The following is a 21,803-nucleotide window of genomic DNA, read 5'->3' as shown; positions in this document are numbered from 1 at the left end:
ACTGTTTGTGGAAGGTGCTTTGCTTACTGATATTTGGTGTTGATACAAGGCTTCATGTCACAGAAAAAAACAGCTGGGTCGCAGTGAAGAAGCATTCCATTAAGCTGCTGAACCAGATTTATTTATTTATTTATTTGATTTCAGGTAAAGTAAAACGTATAATGCATTTTGAGTGCATGCAGAGAACGAGGAGGTTTACGTTTTTCCTGGATGACTCACGGGAAACGGCCTTTAAACATGGGCCCATGAATATTTAGGCGGAGAACAGTGTTTTTAATTTGCTTCTGTACGTCTCCACGGCGGACTTAAAATGAAGCAATTAAGACTTGATTGAGACGCAGACTTTGAATTTTAATTCGAGGGTTTAACAAAAACTGTTGCAGTAACCTTTAGGAATTGCAGCAATTTTGACTTTTTCTCTCCATTTCTAGATTCTCAAAAGTCTTTGGACAAACATTAAAAATATGAGTATTATTTATGTTATGAAACCCACAGACATCGCCAAGTCACAAAACTTGTTTCATTGTCCTCATTGTCCTAATGTTTATGTACCTGTGTCACGGCCTTGGTTGGCACCAACTTTGGGTCTGATACGGGTACGGCAGCACCTTCCCTCGGATACTTCTGCAAGAGCAGATATCGCTCAACCGAACATGCTATGAAGCAGGGCTGCATGATGGGTCTTTTCTCATTATCAACATTACAATGTACCCACCTGCAAATGTTCCATTGTATGAAGCGTGATATCAAATGGGGCAAAAAATTACTGAAACAAGCCATCGGATAATCGGGCAATTGATTCCTGTCCTGCCACAAGCCTTCTCCATCACTGGGTGGACAGGATGCTAATAAAAGGTTGCTGTTAAGAAAGATAAGAAACCTCCACTTCTTGATGGGGTTTTGTGCTCTGCTCTCACAAACGAGGGAGAAAGAGGAAATGGCCTTTCTCTCAATGATTGCCAGATGCTTTTTTTTTTTTTTTTTTTCCTGTTCTATTAAGGTACACTCCCCTATAAAAACAAACCAATAATTTTACTAGAATTATACTAAAAGTGGCCTCGCTATGAAAACAAGCGAACAGCAGTGAAAGTGCCATGGACTGGGGAAAATGTTAGACTTTGAAGATGCACACATGAAATAAGAGCCACAACAAACCGAAGGGATGCGCATTAGGTGGGGAGCTTTGTGCAGCGATGCTCTGCCACAGAACGAGAAAAAATACATTTTTTATTTTCTTTTGAGGATTCTTCTGCCTCTAATGCAATTAGAGCTGATACCAGTGGCGTAATATGGCAAATTATAGCTTTGTTGCTTCTAAAATCAGGGGGAAGAAGCTCATCAATCTTGAGGCGTGAGCTGCTAAATTGAAACGCACAACTTGTTAAAATGTGTCGGTAACAAATTGCCTTGAATTAGAGAAGCCAGCTGACGGCTGTTTTCATCTGTAAACGGGGTGAATGATGTTCCAGACTGGAAGTTAAAGGACATTGCTCTGAACGGTCAGCTGGGAAAGTGTTTGGTTCAAGTTGAGAATGAACGAGCGCGGTTACAGAATACATCCCTGCAATTCACCCACTATTCATAGGTTGGGATTCCTGTCATATCATGTAAACAGAAATCAGCAGAAGAACAGGTTGCCACCTGTTTTGGGCATGTGCTCAAATATTTTTCTGTTTCTTCATGAGACAGACCTGGAAATCGGGCTGCTTTTAAGAGTTCTGCAGCGAGCGACGGCACAGACGGCTCTCGCATCGACTGTGATACTTCTCAATTGACCCAGTCACATGCTGCCGTGGCAAACAGCTATTTTCTCAAGGAGCGAAAAGCAAATTAACTGATAATTTTGTGGTGTGAAAAGAGGAGGCTGGTAGCCCACAAATAGATAGAATTGTGCGGACAGCAGTGTGTCTCCTCTTGTCACAGTTAACAGGCTGTGTGTCTGTCAAACCTTCAGAGTTGTTCAATAAAAGAAGATAACTTAGGTTAATATTATTATTTTAATTCCTTTCTAATGTTATAATTACACCAGATAGTGGTGTCCCTGAGTAGAACCTATATTTTTATGACTATTATGTACTTTATGGACGTATTAAACATCTATTCAAGCTTGCTCGATTGTTTAAATGCAGGTTCTTGCGGTGTGTTATGTTTCCCTCATGCACCATTCTGCGTTACCTTGAAGTTTGTTACAACAGCAGTGAACTTGTCCTTCTTGGTCTTTGGGTGGGTGTCTGGTCTAATGATGAAGTTGACGTGGACCCACACGTGGACAGTGGATGTTGTTAGCCATTGCTGTCGATTCTCTGTTGACTCATTTGAACTTTATAGGCAATCAAGAACGGTTTCCGCCCTGTGCAAAGCTGCATTTGTGTGCGTTCATGCATTATCACCACCGTGCCTGGAGTTACGAGCATGGGACACCTTCTCTCACACATGTTCAGGGGAGAAAATGAAACACCCTGGCACTCAAATAAATATAGATGATAACAACACATTGGATAATTTAAGAATTCCTTTTCTGACCTTTAGTGAGCAATTAATTCCAGCAGAATGGTGACATGAGTTGAGCCCTAAAATGTGTCCTCTCCATTATCGAACACAGCTGCCTAGCAACCAGGTTGCGCTTCAGCAAGCAAGACAAACTGAGAAAGGAGAAGTTAAAGGCTTCGAATTGTGCTTTGAAGACTCCGAGGTCTGTGGTCCATACAGTAACTTTTTCTTATTTGCCTTGGCACACATTGAATCATGATAATCCAATAAGGATGGAAAGCATGTTGACTTTTTTAGGTAATGTCATTTCTATCCAAACGAGTCGTTGGACAAGACCAGGGTTGCTTCAACCTAACAGCCAGGGTTTGTTGGCCAATAATCATTGGAAGTAATTAGTTTGGTGGTCTCCACGAAGTCTCCGATCACATCAAATCGGACTTTCTTTTTTTTTTTTTCTAAAGAGGGCAGAGAAGAGCCAGAGGGCAAGAGTGAGCTGGGTCTCATGGAAATGACCAATATATCAGTATTGCTATAATAAAAGCTTTTTACGTGTGTTAATGGATCTAAAAGACCAGATTGACAGATGTAGCCAGAAGACAATCCAGTTTTATTGTCGTATTCTTAGTAACAAACTGTCAAGTTTTCATCTTCACAAAAGAACAAAGTTTCAAAGGAGGGTCTGACAGGAAAATGAAAATCTTTTTTGTTTCCAGAGTACATCGTTTCCTTCTTGGTGCGTGTTTCTTTTTTTTTTTTCTGTATTTGATCAACTTCAAATTGTTTCCAATATAAAAATGTTGGTTTTAAGTTGTCTTTCTAAAGCTGTTTTCATACACTGCTGATCTGAAGATTTGGTCTGTGTATACAGTATCCTGTGTGTCCAGACTTTGAATCTGAGCAGTCTTATTTTCCTGGATAAAAAGGTTGAGTTATAAAGAGTTCATGTTGTGCTTTGTTTTAGTTCGTCTATTACTCTGTTTGCATGCTGAGAGTCCACAAAGTTAGAAAGTGCAAAGAGTTCTTCTCTTCCACAGAGGACACGACTGGTTAAAGGCCTCATTTGTAGTCTAGTTCTCTTTTTGTCTTTCTTCACCCTAACATCATGACCATAAAGACACATTTGCATAATTTCTGCTTAGTGGCTAGTTTGTCTGAAACAAGGATTCTCCAGTTCAGGCAGATAACCACACCCCTTCATTGCAGTTTAAAATAAAAAGGAAAAAAGCTGAGAAATAGATGTGACCTTGGAAAACAAAAGTCCTCTGATAGCCTGACGGTCCCCGGCTGAAATAAATGCATTGAATGTGTTTATTTTGAATACTTATTTATGTATCTATTCTAACTACATTCCTGTTCCATAAAGAAGTGTTTTTACTCCGTTTGTAAGAGCGATAGAGTTCAACGCAATTGTGCTGTGAGAAACATGACTAAAGCAACATGATAAAAGGTTTCCACATCTGAAGAAGTGGAATAACTCCGACCCAATCTGTGGGAATAGATTAACATTCTGTTAATGTTTAGTCTGAGGAGACGGGGAGCATATTGCTTTCACACCTGACGATACACTCGTCCCCGTGGGTCCACAGCAGAACACTGTGTGAGGCTTGTTTGACTTTTTAAAAAATATTTTAGCAGATAAGATGTTAAGGTATTGTTTCTTATGCCATGAGTGGTTTTATGAAGCCAACAACAATTTAATTATTTAGTCAAGTATGCAGCAACTCAACATCCCAGTTCTGATTTTTCGTCTCCACTTTGCAAGAAAGTAACAATCAACTTGCAATCTGCTCTACAATTACTGGTAATTTTTCCAGGCACTCATCAAATGCAATTGTAGATGGAGCCCAATCCCATGATATTAGTGATTCCTGTGTAATTCTCTCAACCTAAATGGAGCTCTGCAGCACTTTGAAAGACTGAGGGCTAAAAGCAAAAACATTATTAGTATTAAATTAAGACATCTCTGCAGTGAAATGAAATTCACTTTATCCACAAAGTGCATTAGCGCAACTCATTTTCCTGTGATGTTGTATGTGGTGAAGGATATGTAAAAAAGGTCTGCTGCAACGTGCCAGCAGTCTGAAGGGGGAAATGACTGGGTGTGCAGAATTTTATCCACTAATAACCATTTGTTGTGCGTCATTAAACTCTGCTTCATTAGATCGTTTAATTAGTCTTGGCTAGCTGTTACCCCTGACAACAAGCATTCTCCATCTGGTATTTCAGGCTACCTGTGGCTCCACCGGGGGCCAACGCATGTAATGCTGCAAAGCTCACTGTGGCCCAGTTTCTGTTACTCCTGGCTAAAGCTCATGCAGTTCAGTACAAAGTTGTTGTCACAGTCTGGGCTGCTAAACACCTGAGCAGATCACACAGAAAGTAATTACATGTGTGCAGTAATTACTGGTTGGCTGTTTCTGACATCAGCAGCCTGCAGTACGGCAGACACAGAGCTTTCAGACTTTGTTGGTGTTCAGCCAGCTGCTGAAGGTGGGAATTCATTCTTAGTTGTTTTTTTTTCTCCCTTTATGCTGCATCAATAGCTGAGCTCTTGTCGTTTTTGCTACTGAAAGGAGATCGTGAGTGTCAGCTCTGTTTTACCTCACCGCATCTATGCTGCTTCCGTGTGGGTTTTACAATGAGCCTGCTGCATAGATGGTTTTAGAGATGGAGGCCTCTGACTTCACTCCAGGTCGAGCCTCTTCCTCTCAACCCCATGTCCAACACGGGCTCGGTTTAACAGATGGTGAAAATAATCGGCCTTTCTACCTACATTGACCTAAAAATGAAAAAAGCCTTCTCTCTTCCACACACTCTCCACACCTTATACATGCAACAGCATGCAAAGGTTTTGCGGTTGTCCATTGTGGGTTGAGTTGTCTGAGATCATTATCCAGTTGCACTACTCTCATTTTTCATTTTCAGCTTTTTTACAGACCGTGCGATGGGTTATTTAGATAAATCCACTCTCGTCTCACTCTGCAGGCGGCAGCAGAAGCCCACAGCACGATCAATCCACCTCCAGGCTTAATAGTTGGGAGAGGTGTTCTTTTTTTTTTTTTGTGAAATCTGTGCTGTTTTTCTTGTCTTTTTTCCCCCACTCCAAACATACCTTTTTGCTCATCGAGGGCACTATTTGAACCGTGATCGGTACACAGGACACCCTTCAAAAATGCATCAGATGTCTTTAGTTATTCAGTTGCGGATGCCTGATGCTGAATTTTCTGGTGCAGACACTGAAAATGTTTTCTTCTGATGAATCTTCCATTCAGGCCATAATTGTCCGAGCGTAGCCGCTCAGTAAAATAAAGCACCACGACTCCAGAGTCTGCATAATCTTCTCAAAGGTCTTGTGCAGTGTAATGCGATTTTGATTTGCCTCTCTGGGGATCCTCTGAACCGTTCGTGCTCCTCCACAACTTGACTTGACCTGCACTGTTCCTCTTAAATGCCATTTCTTAATTGTTTTACAGACTTGGGGGAAACGCTGATCTCAAAATGCTTGGCTTTTCTGTCGTAGCCTCTCTTGTTATATGAGCATCAATTATTTTAATTTTCAGACTGCCACTCAGCTGCTCGGAGGGGCCCATGGCAGCTGAAGGTTTGAGGAGTCGGAGTACTTATATAGCGTTGAAATATGCATCATCTGACCTTTTCCTGACTGTGAGGAAGCCATAATCCTTGCAAGAAAATGACCTTTTGAGACCTTATTGTTTTTAGGTGCTCGAACGTTTGCTTAGAACAGACCATCTTTTAATTGTTTTTCCTCCCAGTCTTTAATTTGCTAAACAAAAAATATCACACCCATCCTGCTTACATGTGTACTGTTTAAAAGACTATTCCATATTAATTGTGTGTTTTCACTCTCATTTTGACCAGGGGTGCTCAATTTTTGCATGCTGTGAGTCAGAAGTACGCAGCGGTCATACTAAGTCCCTTTAATTTCAGAAAACATTTCCACTGTTAAAGTGGTGGTGTTCTTTTATGCCCTTTTTTTTTCTTTAGTAAGTACACATTAATATATAATTCAAGAACAGCGGTACTTTTGGCTCCTTATAGTCAAAGTAAAGGTTAATGCAACAGGGCTGATATCAATCTAATTTCTGCTGTCAGCTTTATTTATTTATTTTTATTTCTATTTTTTTTATGGAAAAAACATAAACCGTAATGCATGTAACGGGATTGGAAGACTCGCTGCTCGAGAGGAGACCAGCAGGGGGTCAACCGAGACCCAGCTGGACAATAACATTGTCAATTCGACGATTATTCACAATCCTGACAGCTGAAGGCAAAAGGGCAGCGTTTGAAGCTGTTGGCCAGAGAGGAACGTTTTGGATCATCATCGCAGTAACATTATGACTTGGACACTGAGCTATGAGTGCAATTCTTCTTCAGAACGCACTTCCATAATTGCTTTGGACTTGGTAAACAAGAAAAGAAACTCCCTCGCTGCAAGATGATGTAATCGCTGAAGATTAGGCAGGGAAAACTCAATATCCCAGAAATCATTAAAGCCTGTTCATTCCATGGTTATTGTCCACAGATGATCTTACTGTGTTTTCCCGTCTGCTCAGCACACTGATCCATTGATAGTGAATAGGAAGCAGGCCTTTTCCTATATCAGCTGCATTTCATGGCCCACATCGGTGACGCAAGACACGAATTAACTGCCTGTTCCGTTATCCTTTGGTCATCACAAACCATCAGAAGCCCTCTTTTGTGTCCGTTTTTCTTCTCTTTTGCCTCAACTGAACCTTATCTGTAATTCATCCCAGCACATCGGGGCCATCATCTGTCATGCGGGGAAACTATTACTTGAGGTGGTTTGAAGAAGTCTGCCTTTCAGCACCCCTCAGCAGCTGTATACTTCTACAAGAACAGTCTGTCCATTCACACCATATAATATGCCTGTCTGTGCGACTAAGTGCCTCATCTGGATTTAGTCAGATTAATGTCACGAGCAAGTAAATGTGTGGCCACGGGAGAGTAAAAGGCGTTATTTTATTTACGTTTCCACACGTTAATGTGTTTGTAGTTGCCCTGGTCACTCATTAATGATGATTGTTTAATTGGTGAAACTTGACTGCTTTGTGTCATCATATAATTTCCGCTTAATGGACCAATTAAGACCGCATGAATACAAAGGGCTAAATGTAGGAGTTAACAGGAAGTCATGAAAGAGCTATCACATCACAGTCTACACACTTGCGTTGAAGACAAAAACCGTTACCCTTTTGTTTCTTTTCTGTCATGCTGTGCACGGCCTCAGTCTAAAACCGTAAGCGCAGCACTTTCCATGATCAAACGGCTTACTCTCACATACTTGCAGCTCGCTCTTCTGTTTGCATCAATTTATTTTCAAAGAGTTGTGACTGAAATGGGAGAACAATGTCAGACTGATGTGGAAATACTGGATATATGTTATAAGTACTTTGAAGAAGGAGAAAAACACCTGATTGGGTCTTAAAAATCACTGAATTTAGTAACCAATCTGTTTAACTGGTGACAGTAAGAGGGAAAGGAGTGTTCTTTTCAACACTGCGAGCGAGTGGAATGTCAGGCCCCTCAGCTGAGATGGTGGTCAATGCAGAAAAAAAAAGTCTAAATAAACCTGTATTCTCAGTAAGTCACATCGCAGACAAACGTTATTAACCACCCAGCCAAACAAGAACGCTAGAAACGGTTATCAAGTGAATAAGATTAGTTCTGAAAATCACAGGAAAATGAGCCGTGTTCTGAGACTCAGACCCAGAGATCTCAGATTGGTTCAGATAAGCTACACTAACGAGAGAAATGCTGTTTAGCTCTTTGGTTTTGATCATAGTTGCTTGTAGAGCTGCGTTCTATAGCTGTTTTCTGGAGGTGGCTGGAATGAATCATCTTATCACTGCTGAGTAGTTCTTTTTTTTGCTTTTTTGTTACTCTTTGTTCTTATAGTCAATACATGGTGATGATACAATGCTATTACAGAGCTATAAAGTCACCAGGTGCCGTGTAATAGGATCTGATGTACATTTTTATTACATCAGCAGTAAAGAATGTTTAGTTTGGGTGTTGTGGCCGGATATGTTACTTGTTCTTATGTGTCACCACCAACTTACCCGAACACCCTGACATGGATACTCATGAATACAGGAGAAATATTTCACTAACTGTGAAAGGTAAAATGTTTACAAATCAAAGAGCAACTCTTTATGAGCGGATATGTTGCTGAGGATGAGATACTCGTGCGTGTTTCCAGAGTGAGAGGAGAAGTGTTGCTTTGTGCCTCGTCTAGCCTGGGCACCATGTGGTACTGTTAGATATCCCAAACATGGTGGCTTTAGAGGGGATTTAGAGGCTATTTAGCGGCTGTGTCTTTGCAGAAAAAAGGGGGAGATGAGCAGAGCGTTGAATCTTCTGTCTTGAGTAACACATTTAATCACAGTTGTTCCTTCGCACCCACGCACGCCTTTGTTCCCATGAGGCAATTATTTTTCGCTTAACATCTTTCTAGTCGCTAACCAGAGGTCTCTCGGGAGTTTGCACCTTTTTCCGTAATATCTTCCTCCAGAGTTTAGCAGCTTTTCATCTCTGCAGCTCATGCTCGCCAATTACGTGTCACTTTAGAGGATGAATAAACATCAGAAATGTTTAATTCATCAAAGAATGTCACTTATGACGGCCAGGAGTATGCCACGGATTCAGTAGTGGCTGTCCACTGACACATTTTTGTTAAAGGTTGTTTCAGTTTGGAAGGTGCTTTTAGTAAAGAAGATGCAATTGGTCCATTGGCAGTTGCTAAGCAACTGTATTAGCGTTACTTTTGCAAGTCAAGGAGTACCAGTGGGGACATTCAAAGGGGGAGAGACATCCAAGGGTATTTCAGCATGTGTGAGAAATGCTGGATGCCCATTTTTTTGCTTCTTTGCAGCCGCTTTATCTCAGGAAAGCCGTGATGAGAGAGGAGAGGACAACTGGTCCGTTTGCCGTTCTTTGAATAGGACTGTTGTTGGATTTGGTCATTTTACCATCTGAAATGAGGGAAAAGTTTTAAAGTATGGAATAAGAAATATACTGTGCACACAAATAATATAACAGATTGGGCCCAGTTTTAAATTTTTGATTGGAATGCAGTAAAACTAGTTAAGTTAGATTTGCGTGATTACTTTGATTGTCTAAATGTAAAACCAACTAATCGCCAAATCACAGCTGCCAGGAACAGCAGGAAAAGTTTAACATTTCTTATTTAGCCATTGTCACAATAATAATCTGTTTCAATAGCTGTGCTACTTATGAATTGTTTTCTGCAGAAACTATTTTTGAAGTTTTAAGAAAAAAAAAAATCTTCTTAAATTTAGCCTTTCATTATAGTCTGACGAACAATATTCGTCGGCCAGTCTAACCAGATGTGCCTACCTCTTATCGTGCACTTTGAGCTGTTTCCTGTTTACAATTTTTTTTTCCCCTTTCCTGGGAACAAAAAACTGTGTTAGAGATGCTGTCTTCATCCTTGGAAGAGCAGTTCAATACTTTCCCTTGTTTTTCTTCCCCAGAGAACTGCCCTGTGGAGTAGCCATCAATTTGTTTTTGCTGTCCCTTTCTGTTCATGTGTGCACACACATTTGTTTGTGCCTTTTAGCCTCCAGTTGACTTACGGGCAGGTTATGGACTCAGTGGTGATCTCTCTTAATTTCTCTCTATTTCTGGTCTCCATTCAGTCTGTTTGCGCGGTTCATTAATGCAGCTCGGTAATGCCACTGCTGTGTATTCTGTTACCAGACAAAAACATGTAAGGATGTAAGAACTGTTCTCTAAAAACTGTTTGAACCATTTAATCACATTATGGTCAGAACGTACTGCTCAGAAGCTTAAACTCTTTTCAGCATGGAAAAAGCTAAATTTGCCAGCTGGTTAAAGAAAATGTATGAATAAGGAGAAAGAGCAGATGACATCATTTTTTTTTTAAAAGAAGGCTACAGAGTAGTCATTCCAAACAAGACGTGTGCGCAGTCATCCTTGGAGAATATTACTTTATATAGAATACTGGCCAACATCCAGACACATACTGAATTACACGCAGTCAATGAAACTATAGAACAATATGGACAGTTAGACCTTCAGTTTCCTGAAAGTCCTCCTCCATTTACATGTGTGGGTTTCTATATGTGTGTCACTATCTGATACATTCACCCTCTCGGCAAGCAACTCTGTGTGTCTGTTGTCTGCTCATCAGACCAGGAGGGCATCTGGCTCTTGCTTCCACCCTGATTAAGAGGGTTGCCTGTATTTGTGCAACTTATATTATGTAATTTTCTTACATAAGCCAAGTCCTCCAGGGAGTTACTTGTAGATCGGTAGATACCACTTCCTCCCTGTGCCCTACAGAGGTGTCTTCTTCACAAAGAAATGTGACACAAATAGCCGAATGAATGTCTTCTTTCTCATTGGTATTTTATCTCCTCCAGCAGTACCAACCATATGTGCCTCTCTTTCCTTTTCTGTTCCAGGTGTGCGACATGGCCTCTAAACCTCACCCTCCTCTGATGAAGAAGCACAGTCAGACAGACTTGATAAGCCGTCTGAAGAGCCGCAAGATCCTAGGAGTTGGTGGCGAAGATGATGATGGCGAAGTGCACCGCTCCAAGGTCAGATTACTTCAGATGAACATTGCAGTCAGTTTATTCGATATGGACAGTTATGTAGACGACGGACTTGAGAGCCCAAGTGCATTAGTGCAGCAGTGTTCGTTAAACCATCATCAGTCAAATGGATATTGTTCCATCAGTGAACATGCAAAAAATGCCACTCCACCATAGATGCATTTATTAACCCTCGAGAAGAGCTATGGATCCTTTTTAAAAGCCACAGAGCTACTAACTGGCCTCGATTTTGTGCATTTGCTGCTCATGCTTGAGTAAATCTAGATCATGTAACCCATTAAGTTCCAGCAGCTCCACTGAGATGCGACTGGCTCCTCTGGGAGACAGCCGGCCTCTTTCATCTCATGGGGGACATTACTTCCACACATCAGTTTGTACATACATATCAAAACATTACGACATGCAAGCATGTTTATCGACAGAGAAACTAAATCATCTGTGAGGTTCATACATTCTGAGCTCCATGATTGCAGACTGGATTCCGACATCGCAGTTTCAGTTCATTTTTTTGTTCTTCTTTTCTTAAATAAGATTGCATCACAGTGTGCAGGGGCACAGCAGACAGCTCTTCGCTGAAATATTAATCAGGCAAGTGAGAGAAGGGAATGGAACAGAAGGGAGCAGGCATACGGTGGTGGCTGATAGCTTGTGATGAGATGTCAGCCCCCTTTTCTCAGCCCTCCCTTGTGTTTGTTTTTTCTCTCAATGTTTTAGCACAGAGCCTAACCCAGGCATCTGTCACAAAAATCTTTTCCGCGGAGCGTCCTCATGGAGAGATGCATATATTGATAAAGAGAAAAACATAACATCTTTGACACAGACAAATATTTGATTAGGAGAAGTGTCTTGAGATTAGACGCTCGCTGTTATTACTGGATGGTGATCCAACAGCAGCCAGTGCTAAGTACAGTCAAACAGCAGCTAAGTAGTCTGTTTTGAAAAGTAGGCCTCCTTGTTCAAGTGTGACATTGAACCGGTTATAGAATAAAAATGTTGCTATCACACTGTAATCTTTCTCTCCCATTGTACTGTCACCGTTGTTTTTCCTTTCAACCTTGCCACAAGTTTTTTTTTTTTTCTGTGCAAAAGAGACCCTTGGGATCCAATCTAAAAGTAATGTCAGCTGCATGTGTCGGTGTGGAAAGGAAACAGTTGACTTTATCCTTGTGGTCCCTGTAAACAAAGGAGGGAAATGCTCCACTAGTCTGCTGACAGTCTCTTCCTGCCTTCTTTACTGATAAGAATACTATTCCTATTGCAAATAGTATGACCAAATGGAAACCGGTGTATTAATACCTGTGCTGCCCTGTTTTTGTGCAGCTATACTAAGTGATGTTGCCTGACTCGTTACTGCTGTTAATAACGGCCTCTTTAAGCCAACAATACAATAGTTTAGCGCTAAAGTGATATCGCAACAAACAAGCCGTGGGAGCATGAGCCCTCACAAGTTAACCTACCTTGGTGTATTGTGTATATTTTGTGCCTGAGGGTTACCACTGAGACACATAAAATGGTAATTACTACCTTCTCACTCTAACTTCACAATCTGAAAGATATGCTGAGTATCCTGAATATTATTCAGGCTTTGTTGCTGAAAACTCTGCCTCGGAGCATTGTTGACTGAATGTAGCTGACTGACAACATTAGCTGTAATTAAGCATCTTTCTGCACCACTGGCGGTGTATCTGCTTCTTTTCCTGATTCTCCTTCATATCCTGAGCCAACCCAGTGCCATCAGTTAACGTTCTGTTCCCTTTCAGTATTTGTCATGCCAGTCATGAATATTTATATGTTCCTGTCAAAAACAGCCCCAGGAACCACGGCACAGGAAGGCTGATTCACCTGGTCATGTGATCACAGCTGGCACAGTTGGATTCATAATCGGGCAATTCAGCTGCAGTGAACGGAGGAACTTTAGACTGCAACTGTTTATCTTACTAATTTTAGGGTCTTGGCTTCAAGGTAGTCTACTTAAAGAACCTCCCAAAAGAGCAAAGATAGCAGCAGCCTGGAGCAAATGCTTAAGAATCTAATCGTGGAGAGCGGGAGATGAAACACCCGATACCTTTGTCTCCATCGCATTCCAGACACATGCCATATTCCTTTACCCATCGGTTTTCTATTTTAGATGTAGTAAAATGCTTCTTCTGTGAAGGCACTTTAAGGAAAGTCCTTTTGACTCCTTATTTGTTGTTTTCTATTTCCATCTAGTTTGAAATGAATGAGTCTAATGTCATGAGGAAATCATAAGTCCCTGTTAGGAGTGATTGCAGGAAAGAAAAGCAATGTTTAATGAAAATGCCTCATTTAAACACCTTCAACAGCCCTGATCCAGCACAATCAAAGTGAATTTTTTAATTAGCTTTAGTTTAAACCATTTGATAAACTGATCAGCAGGGAAATGTAACCATCTATTCACTTAATCTAAATGTTTCCCTCAGGATGGAATAAATGTGCTCTTTCTGCATACACTTAACCCATGTGGGGATATGTTGACGTGCGGAATTTCCGAGGGGGAGAAACATGGAGGCAGCAATGCACAACTGATCCACGAGGGTTTGTTTTTCTTTTAATGGAGGTCTTACCACGCTCTCCTACTAGCATTTGCCTCAGACTTTCATCCACAGGCCCCTGGCGTAACTGAACAGTGAAGGTCTGCTTTCACTCTCCACACATTTAAATGTGCAGATTTCTCCATTTGGTGTCCGTGGAAATGCTTTCTTTAATCAGAATGAGTTCAGTCAAGGTGAAGAACTATTTGTCCATGAAAACCTGGCGGATGATATGATTTTAATGTGTCTCTGTTGTGAGGATACTTTTCATGATGGCTGAAAGACCTTTTCACAGTGGGAAAGAGGGGAAAAAACGCAAAACCACGTGATACGTCATTTTGTTTTATTTACTGTAACGTTTCTCAAAATCCTGAAACAGGAAACTACATTTCAGTTGATAGAATTTCCTGTTAACACTGGTGTCCCGGAAAGCCTGTTTCATCAACCCTGTTCTTGTGGCTTTCGTGCTTTGGGGTACTTTTAGTTTCTGCGAACACAACAACACATTTGGAGGGAAGAGACTTTTTAACACAGCAAAACAAAAACAAAACAATCACTTTCCAAAACTATTTCCTTCTGCCTTCCTTCTTTTGGATGAAAAAGAAAATCCTGTGTCTGAATTTGTCAGCAGCTCTTTTTTTTAAGCTTGAAGCTTACAAAATAAGTTTGAACTGAACTGTGCAACACATCCAGATGTAGTGCAGTGACAGTAAGTGAAATCTATAAACATTTGAACTATGTGACATGCAGGAGTTTGGAGGACATGCAGCTTTTCTTATGTGCATGTTTCATGACTCTTATCATTGTGCTTTGATTGTAGTTTACGTCTCTTACAATGGAGATCAGATTAGAGCTGCAGCAAGCAGCATGTATTTATCTGTGAGTTACTTTGATTACTTGATTCTTTGGCAAGCCTCCAAAATGGAGACTAATGTGAAAGTTCCAGATCTCAAAATGATTGTATCTCTACTTGCTTTTCCGAACATGTATTATAATAAAAAGGCGGGGGTGTGTCTTCTCAAAAATGCCCAGTCATGAGTTTTTGTGTGTACAGCATGACATGAAATCTGTCTTTGTGTTAAACTGAAGCGAACGTTTGGTTGCTAAGAGAGCACCGTTCATACAGTTTGTCAGCAGCAGCTTCCCAGGATTTAAGATATGATTATGGTGCGGTTCTGTTTTAGTAGGGATGAAGGTATCGTGTGACAACTAATTCTCCTCTTGTGGCTTAGTCATCAAGAATTCATTGTGAGATGTTTTGCCAAACATTCTTATTTCTCAGGAGGTGATTAAGGAGGTGAGGACATTTACAGTCTCTAATTAACATATTAATCGGCCTCTTTCTTTTCCTCCCCTCTCCCAAGCCTTGTGTAATGTGCTTCTTTCCAGCAGCTCTGTCACATTAAGTACACCTCCTGAGGGCTTTTAATTCATGGTTAAAAGGTTCTTATTTTTATGTCTCCACAAGATGAATATCTGTTAATTTTACAAGGTTCTGATAACATTCACCCTCTCATAACTCATTTCCTTTTTCCTTTTCTGTTTCCTTGTTTGCTCATAGATCAGTCAGATGCTCGGCAATGAGACCAAGTTTGCAGTGCGAGAGCCTATTGGGCTGAGGTGAGGTTTCAACCCCTCACTGACTCAATACCAGAGCAGCTCACCGTTAACACAGCTGACTGTGCAAGGTTGCCTGTGTATCACTTCAACAACTTGTAAATTCAGAGAGAACCAATGTGAAATCGGTATTTGTTGTTGGAAGGATACTTTATGTCAGGTTGTGTCTTTTTCCTCTCAGGGTGTGGATACTCGTCTCGGCCGTGGGTTTCACTGTCATGGCTCTGACGGTGAGTGTCCTTTAAATCATAAACCAAGTTAACATGTTGTTTCACATTCATTTAATGTTGATGGTCTCCGACACTAAAACATTTACAGTTATGGGCAGGAAAACTACTCTCTCTCCAAACGGGAGGAGCCCAGCTTCCCAGCCACTGTAGGTTCTTTCCCAGCTTATCACCGAGGGTCATCGTGAGAAACAGCTCCGTCTTTGTCAGCCATACTTTCAAAACTCTGAATATCCTCAGTGTTCTGGGCATACGCAGTGACACTAACTCCCAAACTGGAGGACTTTGAGCGGGACAGAATGCTGCTGTGTTGGTGTGACAGAGCTGTGTTGTGCTTTTGTTTCCCCACACAGGCTCTGGTGTTTCCCAACCAGCTATATGAGGTTGTTTTTGAGGAGGAACTCTCCACGACCAGCATCTCTGTTCGCCTGTATGGAGGAGCTTTACTTAGTAAGTCTCAGTGCAACAATGCAAAAATAAGACGGCTAGTCATGTTCCCAGCATGCCTTGCTACTCCTCAGTGACTATATTGCAGGAGTGAATGCTGTCACTGTGTTGCAGTGATGTTGTCCCACACATTTGTTAAATATGTATTCATATGAAAATTGCATACATATATATGTACAGTGAAACTGCATGGGGTCTCCTATGATAATGGCTTCTAATGCATTCATTAGAGCTCACACACACACTTATTGAGACACTGGATAAAGGACTCCCTTTCTTCGAAAACAAAATCGCTCACGGAGGCTACAACAGGTTGTACAGTCTGCTGCCATTCTGTGTATCTACGAGTTACTATGAAGGCATGCTAGAGGCACAGAGGCCAATTCTCCAGAATACTAACAGCTAATGCCCCAGTTGCCTCTTTTTTTTTTGTGTGTGTAGCGGCGTCGTATATCAGGTTTAAATCTGGTGGGAACTCGGTAGGGAATGGCATGACGGATAGTGCTGCATTTGTGTGTGTGTGAGCTGACTTGAAATTCAGAACAGCAAATGTACTGTGCTTCATTTCAGCTTCGCAGCTTGATTATTCAAAAACAGAATAAATCCAGCTTTATTTCCCCCCTCGCTCTTTTGCGCCATGTCGTTCATAAGCGATTGTAAATATGCCAGATAATTATAGCGTTTGTGTTTTACTCCCCTCGTAGAGAGAATGTGTTTTGGAGGTTGCAGCAATTACTCCAATGGCCTTAATTAGAGCCAAGGCTGTCGGTCAGGTGATTTAAGGGTTTGTTTTAGCTCTGTGAAGAGACTCTATAGGAAATCTGTACGAGTGTGCACCTTGCATATATTCACTTCTAAGTCAGGACGTAACGTTTTTATGTGGTTATCAGTTAGCAAAACAACACAGGCCTCTTAACGTATGCTTTTCTCGCTGAACTGGTGACGCAAAATCAGAAGATATAAAAAATAAATAAATAAAATTTTAAAAAAGCATCATTACCTCTTTGCTTGTGCAAATATAAAACCTTGTGCACTGGGGGGGGAGATGTGCATTAACCAGCTTGAAGCTTCGCAAGGCCAACAAAAACCTGGCGTTATTATTTCAAATGTCAGCAGAGCTTTGGGGATTAGCAAAGAGAAAGAGTGATGTCTTGAAAGACGAGGCGCAATAGTGGGGGCGAAGGATGGGATCTCATCTGCTACACAGATGGATCCTGGCAGGGAGAGGATGCAGTCCATCAGCCCTCCCACCTCACTACCCACCCCTTCTTGTTTCTATAGCCTCTCTGGTCTGTGTTGGTGGGAGAGAAACACAGGAAAATGGACCTGAGGACAACTATGGAATGACATGATTGAGCACAGGCTTTGATAAGAATCAATGAGTCAGAGCATTTGGCTTCATCAGTAATCGCCCTGCAAACATGCCAGTACAGATTTAAAGCTGCAGATTTACAGCAGCAACCAAAGTATTCCTGTAGCGGTTTAGAGTGTGGAGATGCTCCTGCACATGTGAAGGTCCTCTTCATTGAGCGTCCTCTTTTTCCTATTTCCATTCCCTTGCTGTTAACCTACAATCGCTTTTATCATTTTCTTTTCCAGGCCTGGCCCTCATCATGTGGAACGGTCTCTACACGGCAGAAAAGGTCATCATCCAGTGGACTCTGCTCAGTGAAGCCTGCTACTTTGCTGTCCAGTTTTTAGGTTATTAACACACAAGATTAAAGCTTGAGTTACACCTTCGTGTCTTTAGCTGTGAGACTGCACTTTAGAAACCCTCCGTTTCTTTCTTTCCTTCCGTCACAGTCAAGAAGTTGAATCAAGCAACATGTTTAGTCGTGTTTTTAGAGTAATGTGCATGCTTCTAGTGCCCTCTTGTGTTTAGGCTGTGGAGTCACAGTCTTGCATTATTTTAGATGAATCTATAGATTAATTAATTTAATTTGAACACTGTTAACCCCACATGTCCAATAGCATCAATATATATATATATATATATAATATAGATAGATAGATAGATAGATACACACACACATGTCAAATGTTAAAAGTTTAACAATTTGATTGTTGACACCAACAACCTTCTTTTAAAAAAAAAAAAAGAAAAAAGAAAAGGTTGGTTCTTTCTTTATTTGGAAATTAGCATTGTTTGTGTTAGAAGAGTATTTCTTTTAAAGTTCTACATGCTACCTCTTGGCTAGCTTATTCAGCATCATTGTGTGTATTACAGTTTTTCGGGGGCTGTACACACGCCACCCTCACATCCCAGCAGTATCTCTTAGTTTGTCTTTCTGGGATTGGCAAACATGCCCTGAAACTCAGTTATGAGGAGTTGTTTTTTCTTTCTTTTCGTCTACATCTGTAACGCACAATATTATTGTGTTCTTGCAAACACCAAACACCTATACCTGTCAATTTATCCCTTCTCGTAAAGCACTTTTATAATACTGTTCAGAAATATCACAAATACTGTGGAAGTGCTAAAAAAGACTCTTTCAAATAATACAAATCTACTTTGTAAAATGCAGGTTTGTTCAAGTATGAATCTGTCCTTTGGATGAATTTTTATTCAAATTAGCAGTGCTGAGAAAAGTGCATTCAGTGTACTCTCTGCCGTGTAAGTTAATTTTGCTCTTGTGGTTTCAGTGACGTCCGTCACCTTAATGGAGATTGGCATCCTGCCCAACACTGCCATGCTCCTGCTCCTCAGTCGAGTGCTCTTCTTGGCGGTCACCATGGCTTACTACTATCACCTGGGCCGTAAGGCAAAGAAGATTTGAGCTGACGGCTTGTTTCTTCCAGAAGGGGACGTTTTGAGCACAGATCACAAACGTGGGGTCAGAAGGTTTGGATTATAATTTGACTGGGGCTTGGAGTATTACTTTGGCTCTAGATGCCCCTCATCCTCTTCCACGGGACCTAGCCTAACTTAACCCCCAATATTTAACAGACGAGCAGTGCCACATTTCAGACTCTGCAACAAGAACAAGAAATCTCATGATAACGGTGAACAATTCTTTAACTGGGCTGTCAGGTCAAGCCCCTCTTGACACACATTCCTCTTTTGTGCAGTTTTGATTGGTGGTGTGGCGAACCAGGACCTAGCAGTAATGTAGTGCATTGCATTCGTGCATCATCTCGATGTATGATTTAATTTGTACAGGACAGATCATTCATGTACAGCCAAATGATTTCCGGACTCAGTATTTAGTGTGTTCTTTTGATAAAAGCTTAAATCTCAGTACTGTTTTCTTTAGTTTTTTTTTGTTGTTGTTGTTGTTGTTTTTGAAGAGTTTGTGCTGTCATTTTTGTCTTGTTACATGCTGTGGATGTGACCTCATGTCTGCTAAAGAGAAGTCTAAAAGCCTGAGTTCTGTGACAGCTTTTCACTGAACACAGACGGTGGAAAGAGCATGAGCTGTTCATAGAGTAGTGTGTGTTTCAGATAAGATAAATACTAGATGACTGACACTGAACCTTTTCCTGCGCTGCTGATTTCTTTCTTGATCGACGCAGTGAAGAAACTCAAAGGTCTTGTTTTTTCTCTCTCAATCATAGCCATCCGTGCGTAGACTGCCCAAAGCGTTATGTTGAATCTGCAGTAACCGTTTTTATTCCTCTGGCTTTTTCTCCATGACAGTAAATGAGAAGAATATTTTCACACCTGCAAACAAAACTAGAAATGATGATAGAAGCACATGCGAGCGAGTTGTACAAGAGAAAAAGTTTGGTTTTCTCCTCGCTGCCTCCCAGCTGTCATGATGGACTTCAGCCTGAGCAAAAGTCTGACCTTTGCTGTAATGCTAGTGTGACAAGTCGAGCATGTCTGTGTGCAGGATAAACAAAGCTCAGCTGGCTTCTCTTTATGTAGCACAGAGATGGTTGGTTTTTCTCCCCCTCGTATCATTAGTCTGGCCTTAAAACTACTTTAGACAACAGTCATCAACACTGCATCCTGTTTCTTGTAAATATGTAAATACAGGTATTTACTATTCTGTGGTGTTCTTGTGAACCAAACAGGGAACTTGTCCAGTATTAGTTAATTGATTATCAAAGGGTAATTCTTCTCTTGACAGGTTTAATTTTCTGCTATTTAAATGATTGTGTTTTGATGTCATGCATGTAATACAGTCCACCAAAAGAAATGGCACAAACGTCGTAGCAGCCTGTGGCCAGCTGGAAAAGCTGGAAAAGATGTTAATGATGGCGGCAGCAACTGAAAAATGCTAAACAAAATTCCTAAAACCAAAAAGCTCATTTATAAGGCAGTTTAACTAAGCCAGCCTGGAGTTTCCACTCTGCCTCTTCAGTACATTTTCTACCTCGCAGTACTTGGCAAAGCCCTCAGATGTGGGACACCCCCATTCAGTTTTAGAGCCGTGCGGATTTGTAAACCGTGATCTCCGCAACTCAAACAAATACCCGACGGCTGTCTGTCAGACCAACATAAAAGGAGGCATAGCTGGAGGCTTACATTTTGAGTCAAACGGGGGAACATACTGTAGATCTCCAAAGGTGGTCCATATTGTTGTCCAGCCCCCAAAGGGAGCGGTCCGGAGGTCGGAGGGATTCTGGATACAAATTTAGCACTGAAGGCAGATGGGCTCGTCCCTTTGGCAAGCTTTCAGGTCCGATAGGGAACGTAAAACATGGGTGAGGTCTCCTGTACCTCTGAAGAGTAGTAATTATCTTTTTTAGAGTGTTTAATTAGATGCAGTTCTCCCAAGCAACATTGTGCGACCCAACCTACAGCGCTGCTCTGTCCTGACTAGCACGATAATTATGGAGTTCAAGGAAAATGTCATTCCATTTCCGTCGGTACTGCAGGCCTCAAATGAACAGCCTTAAGAAATGTTCAAAGGTCTGTAAGGCAGGTTATTTTTGGACAGATCTGCAATTTTCGCAGAGGGAGCGAGGCAGGAGACTCTTTCATCCTTCTGGGTCTGTCATAAATTAGACACAATATTACACTGGTTTCTGTTTGTTTTCTTAAATTTAAAAGTAGGACAAAATACCTTTTGGGGCTATTCATTCCCCTATTCAACGTGTTCTACTGTTATGAATAGTATGCCTTGTCACACTGTTTCAAGTTGTAGCAATGTGTTTTTATGTATATTTATATATATATATACGGTATATTGTACCTCAGACATGAATTGTTATGGATTTCCAATAATTAGTTTGAAATAAAGAACACTACTGTATATTCTTTAAAGGCTTGAAAGTTGATGCCATCACTTTGCTCCTTATTGTCCTGTCTGATTAAGATGTGCAGCACACTGTTGTTTTCATTAAGATCCACCGGAGGATCTTAAAATTGTTTCACTTCTTTGTCCAGTTTTTTTTTCCCAGGAGACATCTCTGGATATAATCTGTTATCAAAACAGCCAAGCAAATGATTGTTTGCCTGATTGTTTTGGCTGTAGAGACTTGATTTTTCCTGACTAAATACCAGCGCCCACATAGTTTTAGGTAATGCCAGGTGGGAGGATAAGGATGTGCTGGTTTCTGCTGGCTATCTTTTTATTCATCTTTAAATGCCCTTTAATGACGATGCATTCCTTTCAGACCAGATCCCTAGAAACAAAGTTAAGATTGCCTATTTCATAATGGAAAAGTCTGAAAAACGTTGCTAATGTTCCCAGATGTTCGAAGGTGGAGCCGAGTAACAACCCGCCTGTACTGCAGAGTAGCTCCCAGCAAACCGTGTGCTCCACTTAGCTGACCTGGACAAAAGTCTGATGGACTTACTGGTGGCAGATGGAGGGTGTAACCACCAGGTGGCAAAGATGTCACCACCAGCAGCACCGCGGTACACTGCCCGACACTAA

At 41.2% G+C, this 21,803-nt stretch overlaps 1 protein-coding gene across 1 annotated transcript in view; it reads left to right on the top strand.

The window, feature by feature from the left end:
- LOC140307283 (tumor protein p53-inducible protein 11-like) overlaps positions 1–21,187 on the top strand; it is a 31,838-nt gene extending 10,651 nt beyond the window's left edge. The window contains exons 2-7 of the mRNA XM_072386088.1: positions 10,980–11,117; positions 15,246–15,304; positions 15,483–15,531; positions 15,882–15,978; positions 17,575–17,676; positions 18,619–21,187. Of these exons, the coding sequence (XP_072242189.1) occupies positions 10,989–11,117; positions 15,246–15,304; positions 15,483–15,531; positions 15,882–15,978; positions 17,575–17,676; positions 18,619–18,752 (570 nt within the window). The 5' untranslated portion in view covers positions 10,980–10,988 and the 3' untranslated portion in view covers positions 18,753–21,187. The remainder of the gene's footprint in view (positions 1–10,979; positions 11,118–15,245; positions 15,305–15,482; positions 15,532–15,881; positions 15,979–17,574; positions 17,677–18,618) is intronic.
- The last annotated feature ends 616 nt before the right edge of the window (positions 21,188–21,803 follow it).

Source organism: Leuresthes tenuis, unplaced genomic scaffold (genome assembly GCF_036924035.1).
Source record: "Leuresthes tenuis unplaced genomic scaffold, fLeuTen1.0.hap1 SCAF_5, whole genome shotgun sequence".
Lineage (NCBI taxonomy): Eukaryota > Metazoa > Chordata > Actinopteri > Atheriniformes > Atherinopsidae > Leuresthes > Leuresthes tenuis.
The sequence above is the reverse complement of the archived record's forward strand: the minus strand, read 5'-3'. Positions and strand labels throughout refer to the sequence as shown.